This window comes from Fusarium oxysporum, chromosome 14 (assembly GCF_000149955.1).
Source record: "Fusarium oxysporum f. sp. lycopersici 4287 chromosome 14, whole genome shotgun sequence".
In the NCBI taxonomy this organism is placed as follows: domain Eukaryota; kingdom Fungi; phylum Ascomycota; class Sordariomycetes; order Hypocreales; family Nectriaceae; genus Fusarium; species Fusarium oxysporum.
In genome coordinates, this window is record NC_030999.1 from 608,173 (window position 1) to 624,085 (window position 15,913).

Below are 15,913 nucleotides of genomic sequence, written 5' to 3' on the forward strand. Positions count from 1 at the left end.
GTGGAAGCTGTTTGCTGCCTCGCCATCATCGTCACGTCAGTTAAATACGCAGCTTGAAATACGCCAGCGACATATCTCTAACGACGACAATGGACGTCAGCGTGTCCTCACTGGCCCAATCCAGCGCCACATCCAGCTCTTCCTCCGTTCTACCCTCTGACAGTGCCTCACAATTTGCCAGCACACTATCGGAACCCGAGGCATCTTCAACTGAGCATACGGTCAAGAGAAGGAAGCTGAGAGCCATAGCAACATGGGATCACTTTCGAGGAGCTCAAGGCGACGAGCCACGCGCAATCAGCGGCAATTTACTCCACTACTGCAAGCGTTGTCGCAATCCATCTTGGTCAGCCCACATATCTAGCAACGCCCGCTATCACCTCAAAAAGGCTCATCACATATTTGTTCGAGAGGATTCAAGCTCTCAAAACAAGCGTCAACTAGCCATCGAAAATGCTTTCGCAAGAACAACTGCCAGGCAGCTGCAGCAAGTCAGAGAGCATGAAAGGAACACTCTGCGGAGTGTAATCAACGTCGACGCCTTTCGAGAGGCACAGATGCTACTGTCCGCACATAGGCATCTGCCGCTGAACTTTGTAACGTGGCCAGAATATCAGGCACTTCTAACCGCGGTAAATCCCGCCGTTCAAGAGTTCCTGACTGATTCTGGTAACACGGTTGCAAGATAGGGCATACGATGCGCATCAACAATCCGTTAAGAAATGGCTGGAACATGCCCGGAGCCTCGTACACATTGCTATGGATGTATGGTCTTCTCCTCAGCGCAAGGCATATGTCGCTGTTCACGCACAATGGGTTGACGAGGCCTAGAAACCCCGCAAAGCATTGTTAGGGCTACCAAACCTCCGCCGTTCTCACGCTGGCGCGGCAATGACTCCTCACTTGATGGAGATTATCCGAAAATACCACTTAGCACCCCGAATCGGGTACTTCACTGGGGACAATGACGCGAAAAACGACACTTGTCTCCGCCAACTTGCTGTTGGGCTGTCACAAGAGTACGGGCTTACATTTGATCCCGTATCCTCTCGAACACGGTGTGCCGGCCACATCATTAACTTGTCCCTTCAAGCCTTTCTTTTTGCAACTAGCGAGGACGCTTTGCAGGCCGCAATTGAACAGGCGCAAGATGAGGCGAATGATGTAACAGTTTCAGACGCGTTGCACGACCGGATTCAGTCGAATACTTGCCAAAAGAGTCACGGAAGGCGCAACAAACGCAACGACACTGCTGGCTGGCGGAGTATCGGCCCAATGGGTAAACTTGACAACATTGCGGTGTTCATCCGTAATTCCACGGTGCGCAACGATGCATGGGATGACATTGCAGGAAAAGCGCTTGGAATTGACAATATCACCCGTTGGAACTCATGGTTCAAATTACTGGATGCGGCTATAAGCCAAGAGGGTCCATTGTCGATATTCCTCGACCAATACCACGAGGAGCTGGAGGATGATATCCTCACGCACGATGATTGGCAAGTACTCAAAATGACTCACGAGTTCTTGCAGCCGTTTTACCAGGCGACCTTGGAGCAGCAAATGGAGTGGGCATCAATAGGTCAGGTGCTAGAGAACATGGATATTCTCTTCCTGCAGTTCGAAAATGCCAAGGTAAGTCATGGACGGGCAGTGCGATCTATTACCAGACTTGTAGTAATTTTAAAGCAGGTCAAATACGTCAACAACGCGCGTATGGTTAATTCCGTTCACATGGGTTGGTGGGTTCTCTCGAAGTATTATGAAGAGAGTGATAAAAACCCCATATATGCCACGGCATTATTGCTCCATCCAGAAAAACGCCGGAGGTACCTTGACCGCCATTGGGCAGAGGAATGGCGACAGACCGCCATTGCTGGTGCACGACGGCATTGGGCGAAGTACAAGGACCGGCCACTCTCGTCGGACTCCGCGGCTCGGTTGAGTAACGAACGACGGGAAGTAACACCGTACGAGCGTATCAAGCAGTCAATGAGTGTCTTGGATGAACCTGGTGACGAGGATGAATTCGAAAAATTTGTCAATTCTCCGCCAAGACATATGACGACAAACACGCCGCTTGAATGGTGGTGCCGAGAAGAACAGAGGATTGAGTATCCACGCTTACACCAAATGGCTATTGACATACTAAGTGTACCGGCGATGTCAGACGACCCAGAACGGGTATTCTCTTGTGCAAGGCCGACAATTTCGTGGGACAGGGCACGACTCTCGACCGATACCATCGAGAAGCTGCAATGCCTGAGTAATTGGGTGAAGAATGACTTGATCCGTAAACTCTACGTTGCAATAGACGACGAGATAATGGTTGTCGCAGGCGACGACGACGACATCCGTGACCCTTCACTACTATATTAATAATTATTGATAAGCTTAACAATAGATATCAACATTAGGCCATAATAATAAATACATAACAATATGTCAAAATTATGTATTTATTTATTATTGAGATGTCTGATGGATAGAAAGCCTGACACAACCCGTACACAGCCGAACTAGCAGCGATTGCTCATGGCCTCAGCTGTTTGCCAGAGATAAAGTATCGAGTCATTGTGATCGTGACAAGTAACAAATCGGCTGCACAAGCTATAGGTAACCCCCGCCAGCAGTCAGGTCAAGGACATATACGAGAGATATATGATGCTATAGAGAAACTTCGAGGAGATGGGAACAGAGTCAACCTCATCTGGCTACCACGCGACAGCGAGCTCAAAATCCAGAAGACAGCCAAGATGTCAGCTCGTTACGCAACGGAGCCGTACATGACACCGCGGAGAGGAATGATCCAAGCAAAGACCACAATTCTTAATCGAACGAGGGCAGATCTACGAATGGAGAGGAAGCTACCAGATGGAGTGGGCAGACATTCTAGAAGGGTCGACTCGGCTCTGCCTGGTAAACATACCCGCCTGCTGTACGATCAATTATCGTGGAAAGAGGCCAGCGTGCTGGCACAACTGAGAACCGGAATGGCGCGACTGAACGGTTACCTGTATCAGATCAGGGCAGCACCGACGGATGAATGCCCGTGCGGGCGGGCAAAGGAAACGGTAGAGCATTTCCTCTTTCGATGCGTGAAATGGACGACACAACGCAAAGAGATGTTTCAGAGTATAAATGAGAAATGCGGCAACCTCTCCTTTCATCTGGGAGGTAAGGCAGCATCAGACGGTCAGGAATGGAAGCCAGACATGGACGCAGTACGAGCCACAATCAGATTCGCGATCGCTACAGGTCGCCTAGAACAGAAATGACAGGAACACCACTCACCTAGCAACATTTTACCAAAACTAACCGATAACCCACAACGCCCCCAAATAGTCAACAGCAGGCACCGCTTCAGCCGCCGAAGATAGGAAACTGAACACTTGGAGGAATTGGGCTTCAAGTTGACCTGCTACTACTAGCAATCACGAGGACTAAGAAGAAAAGCAATGACAAGACTGGAAAGAATAAGGCGAGATTCGCATGGGCTTAACGAGAGCAAGGCAATAATGAGAGAGATGTATGTAATCTTAGCTTCAGAGCCCTTTGGGTTTTGGCCTACCGGGCGTAATAGACTTGTGTGTGTGTAATGCCCAGAACCCAAACGCGACTTCGCGATCGCGTTTCAACGGACAAGAAGTTCCGTGCTGCGACACCAAGGCCAACGACGTGCTGTATCTGAAAAAATGGAACCCGCCACGCCTTTAATGAACGATGAAACCGAGACGCTCTCCCGTATGACGCCTGTGGAAGCTTTCCTAGCAACACCTGCCTCCAGCGTGCGATCAGAAACACCTCAAGATCCAGAACATCAATACCTCTGGCGGTGTTTCCCCGACCACGTATGGTCACAACGTGTTCGCGATACATCATCCTGGGTATGGGATTTTGGGTACGATATTCAGAATCTCAATGGCAGCCGCCGATGGGTCTGCAAACGCTGTATCCAAAACAAGAGCCCAAGACCAAGAAGCTTCGCAGAAAAGGGCATCCAGAACGCGAACGCTCATTTATTCAAAGGCCATGGAATATGGGCTCCTGCTGAAGCGACGAAATCAGCAGCTCAGAGGAAAGCAGAGAAGATGAAGACGAAAGATCAGAGGTCGATCGCTGATGTGATGAAGCTCGATACTAGGCTCCCACGCGAACAAGAGATTGCGAATAGTCTTGTTAAGAGCTTCGACCGGAAGCACTTCCTGTTGGAAAATCCGGGGATCCCCCCAGAGACCCAAACAACTCAACGTAATCAACTCGTTGATCAACTCGTTGATCAACGGCCAACTCAACCAACTCAATGGAGGACTTTATTAGTAAGCTGCCCAACTCAATATTACCTTGAAATTGATGGATCTCGTTGATTTCGTTGATATAAAGTGGGTCTACTAGCCACCGTTAGTGACTGTAACTGCGGATTGGTATAAATCCTAACAGCGACCCGTAACTAAGGCTATGTGTGGCTTGTACGTATGGCAGATCACCTAATTTCCCTGGCCGCCACCTCCTTTTAGCCTCTGTTCTGCCCTCAATTCTGCTTCCAACTTCCACATCGATTTCAACAGCTACACCGATTGCATTGTGTAACTAGTTCAGGATGAGTATTTTGTCAGATTCTGACGCCATCACTGCTGTTGACGATGATGGAAATTTTGGGTCGTCTCTAGCGCCTTCTACAGCTTTCACGCCATTCTCGCCAGCACGACGTTCTAAGTCTACCTCGCCAGATTCCACTACCAAAGAGCGGCAATATGAAGAATCTCTTTGGCGCCATTTCCCCGGCTTCACGTGGTCTCAAAGGGTTAGAGATACTAATTCCTGGGCCTGGGAGTATGGGTACGATATCCAGAAAGGCAACGACCGGAAGTGGGTTTGCAAAATTTGCATCCGCAAGAACACTCTTAAGCCAAGGACCTTCACATCAACGGGCATCCAAAATACCCTAAACCACCTCTATGACGATCACAGGATTTGTGCGCCTGAAGGGAAGACGAAATCAGCCTCGCAGCTAAGAGCAGAAGGCCAGAAGGCCAAGGGACAGTCAACCATCGCCGAGCTGATGAAGCTTAATACCAATAAGCCTAGAGAACAAGCAATTGCGAATGGCTTCATCAAGAACTTCGACAAGAAGCATTTCCAACGACTTCTAATGGAATGGATCGTGGAGGCCAACCTCTCGTTCGAAACGGCAGAACACGACAAGCTCAGGAAGATTTTCGCATATCTGAACCCTTGCGTGAAGCTCTGTGACGCCAATCTTTCCGCAACCTCTATTCGCAGGAAAATCGTGGCATCATACGAACAGCACAAGACGAAGGTTATGGAGGTCCTCCAGAGCTCTCCCGGCCTAATTCACGTCTCTTTTGATGGCTGGAGGTCCGGAAATCGGCACGCGTTATATGGAATTATGTGCTTCTTCCAAGACGAGAAAAACAAGCCCCGCAAAATCGTCCTTGGGGTACCCGAGGTCTCTACCCGCCATTCTGGCACAAATATTGCAGCAGAAGTCCTCGAGATTATCGATTCATATGGTATAAAGAATAAGATCGGGTATTTCACGCTTGATAACGCCGAAAACAACGATTCAGCAATGGCTGTGATCGGAGGAGAGTTGGGCTTCGATGGACGCAAGCGCAGAGGTCGATGCTTTGGCCACATATTCAACCTCTCTGCCAAAGCATTGCTTTTTGGCTCCAATCCAGAGGCATTTGAGAATCAGCTTTCCGGCGCAGCAGCGTTATCTGAAACTGAACACGATCTTTGGAGGAGGAGAGGGCCAGTCGGGAAGCTCCACAACCTCGTTGTTGACATCGACAGATCTGATGTGCTGAGTTACCTTCTTCGAGGTGTTCAGCAGGCTGATATGGACCAATCTATCGATCCGAGAGTTCGAGCGAGGAAGCCTCTGAACATCGTCGTCGATAACGATACCAGATGGCCGTCCCAGCTCTACATGATCCGCCGCGCGATCAAACTCCGTCCTTACCTCGATGTGATGATTCTTAAACACAAACAAGCAGTGTTGCGAATAATATAAACAATACGTATATTGGCAATATGGAAACCTCGCAATATTATTGTATTGTCAAGTGGTGCATATTGTATTAGGCCATATGACATTGGCCTATATTGTATTGTATTGCCAAGAACCCAATATATTGCCAGTATGACAATACATCCCATATATTGCACGTGATCTGGGTTCTTCTACTGCGGCAGCTAAAGTACATCACCTTGAAGCTCTCGTATCCCAAACCATGACTTCAGGCACTCCAGAGCTTCAACTACATCACTCCCAAGCCGATTTCGACGATCTGTAATGGTTACCTTGGCCCCGGAGAAGAGTCGTTCGGGCTCAGCAGACATTGCGGGAATTGACAGTATGTCCACCGCCATTTTACTCAAGTTTGGGTAGTTTTTCTGCTGTGTCTCCTCTAGCCACCATGCAAGGGCGCTTGTGAACCCGTAAACCCGTTCAGAGTTGCAATATCGTTCATATTCATCCGTGACGAGCGACGGCTGCAGGTGCTTGTTCCTCCAGTTCAAGAACTCGTTCGTGGTCGTCGATGGGACCTCGCAGAGAGGAAGAGGTGATTCCACGGGTTTATAGTCATTCTACAGCGTCTCCATCAACTTCTTTGACGACTCAATCCACTCCTTTTTCCAGTTCTCCTGTATGTAGTGCCATTTATGCGAAGGGTGGAGCACGATAGCGGCAACGTAGGCAGGCGATTCATCAGTGAGCCGGTAGTACTTGTCCAACTTGGCCCAGCCAGAGTTATACATGGGCGCCATTATCGGATCGTCAATATATGCCTCCTTCCCTGCTTCGAATTGTGCCAAAACGAAATCCATAGCCAAGAGGACGTTATCGAGTGTTGCAAACGATGACTCGAGAGCCTTGGTCGTCATCTTCAGCTTCTCTAAGAAGGACTTGATTTTCTCCAAGATGATCCAGTCCTCTGAAGAGAGCTCGTCTCCAGCGCAATCTAATTCCATCCATTTGTTGAAATAGCCGTCAATCGCATCTCTGAGGTTCAGGGCCACTCGCAGCATGTTATACCACGAACTCCATCTTGTGTCGTTGTCCCGTGCGAGCTTACGGTTATGGCTAATAGTAAGAAACTTTTGGCTGCGCTGGACACTTCGTTGGATGAAAACGACGAAGTTGTGAATCTTGCCAAGAGGCCCCTTTTCCCGCCACGCTTCAATATGTTTTAGTGTCACATTATGCACACCAGGATCGTCGAGTTCGAGCTTCTCATTATCGGTGACGAAGAGGAAGGCTTTGGCGGCGAGGTTGATGATATGGCCTTGGCAGCGGAGTCGGTGCACTTTGGGATCGTATTGGATGTCATATCGGCGTAGGAGGCCTGTGGGGTGTTAGGGCCGCCAGTCAGGGGAAATAGTGAGTTGTACTGACCAAGCGAAAGGGATCTCATCATAGTATCATTATTGCCAGCATTGTCCATCACAAAATATCCAAGCTTAGAAGCAAAGCCCCATTCGTCAACCACCTTCAAAATGGCCACAGCGAGATGAGAACCGTCGTGCTCACTGTCGATGTCTTTCAACGCCAAAACATGGTGTTCCAGCTGACCGTCTTCCGTGACATAGTGTGCGACTACGCCTAAAATGGCCAAAGAATTGGGAGAAGTCCAAAGGTCGCAGCTGATGTGAATTCTTGACTTTGCCGACTGTATGCGCTGCTTGACCCTCTCTTTCTGGCATTCATATTGGCGCATAATCCATGTCTTGACGGTATCATGCGTATCCGGAAGCCAAGTCTCGATATCGTTATTGATGTAGGCCAAGAGTGCTCGGAACTCTGGGCATTCCACGAGCCGAAATGGGAGAGAGCAGGCCGTGATAAACCTCACGTATAACGCCTCGAGCTGGTCGGGTTCGATCGAGTCTCCGGATTGATCGTTGAGTCGACGGCGTTTTCGGGGATTTTCTTCTGCCGCAACACGAGCTTGTTCGATAATAGTTCGTATAGTTGTAACTTTCGCTGTTCGCGGGGCTCCTTTTGGCAGGCCGTGACCGTCAGGAGGAGGGTCCATGAGATGTTTTGCAGGAGCTGCAGTACCCCCTGAAGAAGCATAGGTTTTGTCGCAATGTTTGCAGCGCCACTCTTCCTTTCCGGTCCGCTGATTGTAGTATCTCGTCTCTACCTCCTCGTCTGGCATATGAGAGAAGACCCATGATGTTCTGGGCTTGGTAGAGGAGGTTGTGGAGACGGTGCGAGGTCGAGATGACAGGCACTTGGACTTTTGGCTTACGTCCAGATCATCCGATTGCTGGCTGGAAAACTCCAGAAGGTCGCCAGAAATTGACGGCTCTCTTCGTTGTGACCATTGCGCAAAAGAGAGGCGTTGTTGAGGCATGGCAGCTAGATCTGTAAAGTTGAGTTCGACGAGTGATTTAAAAAAAAAAAAAAAAAAAAAGAAAAAAGGGGGGGAGCAGAGGCGAAGATGGTCCAACCCAACATGGTCTGCACTCCCTCACGCGTTTCTTTCATGCGTGATCGCGTGTTAGGTCTAATTGTCAACAAAGAAGTGCGTGGAAGTGAACGATGGCCAATAAAATACCAGCTATCCCTGCTTCTTATATAGGGTAAGGCCGAGTTCTGCGGCTTTCACGGGGCTAATTCACCCAAGAATTGACAACCCAATATAGATAATATATTGCCAATATGGACATCCTCATATTATATTGTCACAATATCGTAGACTTCATATCATATTATCACAATATCAGAAAAGGCATATTATATGGTATGTATTGCAATATACTACTTGATTGCCATATTATTCGCAACACTGCAAACAAGCTTGGGAGCAGGACAATAGGTCGAAAAGGACGGGCCTGATGCGGAGGTCGGCTGTTCAACCGCGAATTTGCCTACCCGAAAACCAGCTTTCAGACAAGGACTGGGACGTCCTCGAACATCTCGCCACGATTCTTGGATTCTATGAGGTCACCGTCAAAACCCTTGAGGGAGACGGTATTCAACGCAAACGGAAGAGAGGGTGGGTCGGCTCGTACGGAAATATCTGGGATGTCATCCAAGGCTTCGAATACCTAATGGCAAAACTGGAGGAATACAAGGCAGTCGCGGCGGATTATCCTGATCCCGAACACTTCAGGATCAACATCAACCTAGGGTGGCAGAAGCTCAACAAATACTACACAATTCTCGACGAGACACCAATATATTACGTGGCGTTGGCTCTCCACCCTGCGTATCGATGGGGTTGGTTCGAAGAACACTGGGGAAAACATCCGGATTGGATCGCAACTGCGAAAGAGATGGTTCAGGAGGTATGGGAGACCGAATATCGCAACCTCGAGGTGGTATTGAGCCCAGGAAATGAGCCCGTTGCTAAACGGCGAAGGAAGTACCAAAATGCCTTCGAGGAATACTGCGAACAGTCACGATACGAGCCATCAAGCCGGTTATCAACGCCTACGACCACGCCAGCTACGACGAGGTCTTCTGCGACTTCTGAGTTCCCGAGAGATGAGTACGAGGCGTGGCAAGAAAGCTGGCTTCCAACAGACACCGATATTCGAGACCCCAGAGCATATTGGCAGGATAACCGAGCTCAATATCCCCGCCTCTCTCGAATGGCTCTTGATTTCCTCACGATCCAGCCGATGTCAGCCGAGTGCGAGAGGCTCTTTTCTGCCGCAGGTCGATTGGTGACTCCCCTGCGCAGCCGCCTCGAAGTCAATATAATCGGGATGTGTCTAGTGCTGCGTTCGTGGCTACAAGCCAAGATAATCAACGACCTGGATCCTCTGTTCGTTCCCACGCAAATCGAGGCCGAGGGCAGCGCCAGAAGCGAGGCGGGCGCAAGAGAGTCAATGGTGTCATTTCTCGGCCGAGCGAGAGAGCTGGCAGAAGAGGAGAAAGGGTGGGAATAGCCTGTGGGGCATGTTGCGAATATCTCGTCAATTAGGCCAACTGTAACGGGACAAGAGCACGAACGAGGTCGAGTGCGATTTGGGTAAAATGATTGTTTACAAGGAGAGAAAGAGATTCCTAATAAAAACTCTGACTTAAGCTATTTACACAATATTCATATAGTGAGAATATTCATAGAGTATGAAAGTCACATGATCGTTCCCTCACACCAACTCAACGTCAATCCATTCAACGAAGGCTTTCAGTTGATCAACTCAACGAGAGGTCGGCGATTACTAAGCCAATTCACTCAATATAGGTCGTCCGTTGAGTTGGTTGAGTTGTTCGGGTCCCTGGATCCCCCTTCCCTTCAGGATTCAGACTAACAGTCTGAAAGTCCTAGATTTAGAGTTTAAAGTCCTAGATGAAATTATTTAGAGATATAAACCCGAGAAGAACTCTCATCTCAATAAGAAACAACCAAGTTTTACAAAATACATTTTCACCCAGCACTACTGCGCAATATAAACAACACTTCCAGCGTCTTCTACTGGAATGGATCATTGAGGAGAACCACTCATTCAGCATCTGTGAACAGGGAAGACTGCGCCAGATATTCGAATACCTCAACCCACTTGCCAAGATCACTGATGCCAGTATCACCAGGAAGACTATCCGCCACAGAATCCTGTCAGCCTACGAATCACACAAGGGTAAGGTTATAGCGGCGTTGAAGCAGTCAAGCGGCCTGATTCACGTCTCCTTTGACGGATGGAAGTCAGGCAACAGGCACAGCCTGTACGGGATTGCTTGTTTCTTTCGGGACGAGAATAGCCAGCCGCGCAAGCTGGTGCTTGGCGTGCCTAAATTACGAACGCGCCATTTCGGACACAACATTGCGGCCGAAATACTTGACGTTCTTGATGCCTATGGGATCCAGGACAGAATTGGGTACTTCACACTGGACAACGCAGAAAGCAACAATAAGGCCATGGAGGTAATTGGTGGCGAGCTTGGGTTTGTCGGATCGACGAGGCGTGGACGCTGCTTCGGCCATACTCTAAACCTCGGCCAAAGCGCTGCTGTTTGGCCACAATGTTGAGGCTTTTGAGGAACAGTTATCAGGCGCAGCGGCACTGTCTGAGGCAGAGCACGCACTCTGGCGGCGCAAAGGACCTGTCGGCAAGCTGCACAACCTCGTGGTTGAAGTCAGAAGGTCGGACCAGCTTACTTATCTTCTGCGGAGCATACAACGTTCTGAATTCGGCATGTCTTCGGATCCCAGGATCAAAGCAAGGAAACCACTCGATTTGATCATTGACAATGATACCCGGTGGCTTTCTCAACTGTATATGATCAGGCGCGCCCTCATTCTTCGGCCATTCGTCGAGCAGCTCGTCTTGAAGCATCGTCAACAATGGGAGCAGGATAATCGGTCGAGGAGGACAGGCAACCTCAGGAAGTCAGCCAAGGAGCCCCAGATTTGCTTGGAGGAAAACCAGCTTACGACGAATGATTGGGACGTGCTCGACCACCTGGCCAAGCTTCTTGGGTTCTACGAGGATGCTGTCAAGACTCTAGAAGGGGACGGTCAGCAGCGCAGGCGGAAACGAGGGTGGGTTGGCTCCTACGGTAATGTGTGGGAGGTTATCCAGGGCTTCGAGTTCTTGTTGGAAGTGCTCAAGGACTATAAGCAGCTTGCTTCTGAGATACCCGACGCGGAGCACTTCCGAATCAATATTAATCTGGGTTGGGAAAAACTCAACAAGTACTACAGCAGGCTGGATGAGACACCAATCTATTACACGGCCTTAGCGCTGCACCCGGCTTTCCGGTGGGGGTATTTCGAGAATGAGTGGAAGGATAACACGACATGGGTCACAAAGGCGAAGCAGATGGTCCGAGAAGTATGGGAAAGGGAATATTGTCACCTGCAGATTGTACGAAACTCCGTGGCCGACGAACCAGTTGCGAAGCGGCAGCGAAAGTACTACAACCCATTTCAAGCGTACTGTGAGCGCACGCGGCCGGTTCTCGGATACGGTTTGGTGAAAGAGGAATCTTCTTTGCCTGACGGCATCGATGACGAGATGGACGAGCTCGAATTATGGCAGTCGTCGTGGGAGGATGGGGACAACGATGTTAGAGACCCAATAGCGTATTGGCATGAGCGCAAACGTCGGTATCCTCGTCTTTCACGAATGGCGTTGGACTTCCTTACGATTCAGCCGATGTCAGCAGAGTGTGAGAGGTTGTTTGCAGCGGCAGGACGTATGGTGACACCACTACGAAGCCGGCTTGATGCTGATATTATAGGTATGTGCCAAGTGTTGCGGTCGTGGTTACGGGCTGGGGTGATCGACGAACTGGACGAATTGTTTCTTCCTGTCGAAGAGAGTACTGGTGTTGGGGCGGATGAAACACCGTGGGTAGCGATGGGATGTGAAGGCAAGGAGATGGAAGAGCGAGGGTGGATATAGCTTGGCTTGGAGGTCAACGACTTCAACCAGTGGACATTCAACTCAATTTGACTCGCAATTGATCAACTCCACTGGGGATTATGATTGACGAGGTCAACTCAACGCAACTGAGGCATTCCGTTGATTGAATTGAATGGTTCCCATCCTTGTATGGATCTGTCCCGGACTCTTTCGCAAAGCATCCTTCACTCTTTCCATGTTGTTGGTAAATTCTCGTTCTGCGATGGCACGCACGGTAACGTCAGTAATGTTAGCTTTTGTGATCTCAACAGATGGATTGAGGTAGTTGAAGATGTCTCGAAGATCTTGATCGTTGACGATCGAGAAGGATTGGTTAGAATTGACAATCCAGTTGACAAGTTTCTGCTGGAATACAGTTTTGTCGAAACGTTTGATCAAGGTATTGATCAAATCTTGTTCCTTCGGCTCCTTCGGGTTCAACTGTAGGATTGTTGCAATGGACTGATGTGCTTTCTCGGATGCCTTTGTAGGCTTTTGCCTCTTGCCTGTCGGATCCATGATGCCATTGTGGTCCGTGTACAGGTGACCCTCAGCGTTCTGCAACCCTTTGATGGCATAACTCTTTGGCCTCGGCCGCTTTTGCTTGATGCAAAGGCAACACACCCATCGGCGTTCCCCCTTATCGGCATGCTGGATATCGTAGCCGAACTGATATACCCATTGACGCACTTGGCCGTCTCTCTCCGTCAAGGTCCAGCCTTTGTAGAGCTGAAAGAGTCGTTGATTGTCTTCTTCTGTACGTTCTGGAACGGGTGTGGTTGACTTGGTAGGATGAAGGGTGGCCATTTCAGTTTGGAGTAGTAAGGGCGTGAGTAATAGTAAACCCTCCTAGAATAGACTTGTTTGAACTTTGTGTACGGGTAAAACGGAGTGGAAAATTGTTGCTATTGCGTTGTTATTGGCGATGGAAAGTACTTAGGGTATGCGCTATTTCACAAGGAAATCCAGGTATTTTCAAACCCCACCTAAATTTCCATTCCTTTCCACAATTTCCACATGTGGAACATGTGGAAGGGGTTCCGTGGTGTGGATATGGAAATGCTGAAGCCTACGTGGAATGGAATGGAATGGATATGGATCCACATTATGGATCCATATGTGGATTTCGTGGTATGGATTTGAACCCTGCCGACTGATAACCAAGAATTGCCACTATTTTTTCAACACGAAAGTTCTGATATGATATTTCCTGATAAAGGACTGCCTTGAGATGTAGCAATCCAAAATAAAATTAACAGAAATCGAGAATAGGGCGTAAACCGCGGAACCCAAGCTCGTACCGGTAAGCCCGTCAAGATTGACCCATCCCGTAGGTCTATGCTGCGAAAAAAAAACACATTCGTATGACTCCTGGCGGTTGAAGCGATCCGAGACACCCGCTTTTTGATTGTATCTCTTAGTCTCTCTTCGTAGAGGATCTCGTCCTCATCTTCAAACTTGATCTCAGGGCTGCTCGACGAATCCTGTGTCTGTGGCGGGGAAGCTTGGTAGTGATGCAATTTCTTGTACACGTACGTACGTACGTACTGTATTTTAGCCGCTGTACGTACGTACAACTTTATTGTACGTACAAATATGTACCATACAAATTTCCCCCTTCCTTTTTAGGTAATATTGGTAACTTAGTAGGCTTCTCACGGTCCTCGTCTTCTGCCATTTTGGCCTCAAACCTCTGATTCCACCTCAGTGCCAACCCCCAATATATCACCCGTCGACTGTAATACACCCTCCCACTCAAAATCTCCACTGGCGGAGGCCATCACACCATCCATCCAGACCTTCTTGCCCTGCGCATTCACAAATAACTCGAGATACGAATCTTCGAGTTCTAGCCAGTCCTTCTCCTCAAGATCCGCCCAGCGCTTTTTATGGGCGTACTTCTGATCCTTGAGGCGATCTAATACGCGGTCGTTCATAAAAATGAAGGCCTGCATGTCAGCGTGCATGGGCGTAAGGCGATTTCGAGCTTTCGTGTGTATGAAATTAATAGCAGAGAAACTTCGTTCTGAGGGCACAGAGTTCGCAAGCGTGTTCATTACCTTCACGGCTACTCTAGCCAGAATCGAGCCCTGGTTGAGGAGGCACTGCCACGCCATTGCTGGCTTGAAGCCATCATCGTATACAGCGCTGTGCTTATTAAACAAGCCGTCTGGGCCGCCTGTACGCATTCGGAAGTGTGTGAATTCGGAAAGGGCACGGTGATATTCGTCGTCGTTTTTCAGCTGTTTCTGCAAATACTCTTGTACGCGCGCAAAGACGCTAGGCGGCAGTTTCGAATTTGGACCTGTTGTATCAGGCCGGAGGGCATCGGCGATCCAATGTATATCGTACGTTTGCTTATCGAGCCGGGCTTTGAATATAGCGTCAATGTCGTCCCACGGAATATCAGGAAACTGATCAGCCTCTCCCATCTCAGACCATTTGCTTTTGATTTGCAGCCAGCGATTTACAACGTGTGCGATTCCCGCCCCATCAGCCTCGGAAGCGTGTTGAAATTCGTTCACGGGTTTTAGCACAGCGATCGCAGCCTCCAGTTTTAGCCAGAAGCTGTTGTCTTTGATGATTCGAACCGCTTCGGGCAGGAGAACGGGGCAATCTTGAGATCGCAACTCATCCCGTACGTCTTTTCGAATAGACCAGTCTCTGGCAGGGCAGGCTTTCTATCCATACGCGTATGGATTAATTAATCCATATGGAATAATCCATACGCGTTAATCCATATTCCATACGGGGATGTCGTATTCCATAAGTATGGCAATACGGCGGAAAAAATTTGATCCCTGTAGTAATCCCGTTCAGGGGCGATTTTCCAACTCTCCACTCTTTCTTTAATTCCAACACCACTGTGTAAGGACGCTGCGTATGTCCTCGCTGATGACGTCCACTTCCACTGACCCTGCGGGGATTCCAGTGTCCACAAGCGAATTGTGCTCTTCCTCAATCTTCAGCACGAACCCTCGATTCTCAAGCGGCGATGTCCAAGAGCGCATGGCTCGAAAGCGTAAAACGACCGCAAATACTTGGGCTCACGCCCGTGAGCCCCTCAATTCGGAGCCATCTCGTTGCGGTCGCAAAAATGAGAAGATTTACTACTGCATGCATTGTGTAAGTCCGACTTACTCCACGACCGTTTCAACGACCTTTCGGAATCATCTGCTCAAGATACACGGCATTGAGCTGGAAGCCCATGAACATCCGATTAAAAAACGGCGTGACCGTCTGATTCAGGATGCTTTCGCCAAGGCCGGCGATATGCATGCTGCAAAGCAACTGGCAAAACGAGAAGAAACTCTGAGACATGCCATCAATCACAAAGCAGCGTTGGAGGCACTTATTCAGCTCGTGACTGTCCGTAATCTCTCTTACAACTGCAGTTCTTGGCCAGAGCTTCATGCGCTCATTTCTGCAGTCAATCCTGCGGCAGATGACCTCATCAGCCTTTCTCACGGCTCCATACAGAAGCTTGTCTCCAATTCCTTTCGTGTACACAAAGACATGT

General features: G+C 49.1%; 3 protein-coding genes across 3 annotated transcripts; 2 read left to right on the plus strand and 1 right to left on the minus strand.

Moving 5' to 3' along the window:
* Positions 1-89: 89 nt before the first annotated feature.
* Positions 90-1,427, plus strand: FOXG_21517 (uncharacterized protein; the record flags this gene model as incomplete). Its single annotated transcript, XM_018401861.1, has 1 exon — positions 90-1,427. The coding sequence occupies one exon, from the start codon at positions 90-92 to the stop codon at positions 687-689; it is 600 nt and encodes a 199-aa protein (XP_018253920.1). The 3' UTR covers positions 690-1,427.
* Positions 1,428-3,659: 2,232 nt separating this feature from the next.
* Positions 3,660-4,367, plus strand: FOXG_21518 (uncharacterized protein; the record flags this gene model as incomplete). Its single annotated transcript, XM_018401862.1, has 1 exon — positions 3,660-4,367. Exon 1 carries the CDS (start codon positions 3,696-3,698, stop codon positions 4,365-4,367), a length of 672 nt encoding a protein of 223 aa, XP_018253921.1. The 5' UTR covers positions 3,660-3,695.
* Positions 4,368-14,078: 9,711 nt separating this feature from the next.
* FOXG_21519 (uncharacterized protein) lies at positions 14,079-15,404 on the minus strand (the record flags this gene model as incomplete). Its single annotated transcript, XM_018401863.1, has 2 exons — positions 14,079-15,057; positions 15,310-15,404. 2 exons carry the CDS (start codon positions 15,402-15,404, stop codon positions 14,079-14,081), a joined length of 1,074 nt encoding a protein of 357 aa, XP_018253922.1.
* Between the last annotated feature and the right edge of the window lie 509 nt (positions 15,405-15,913).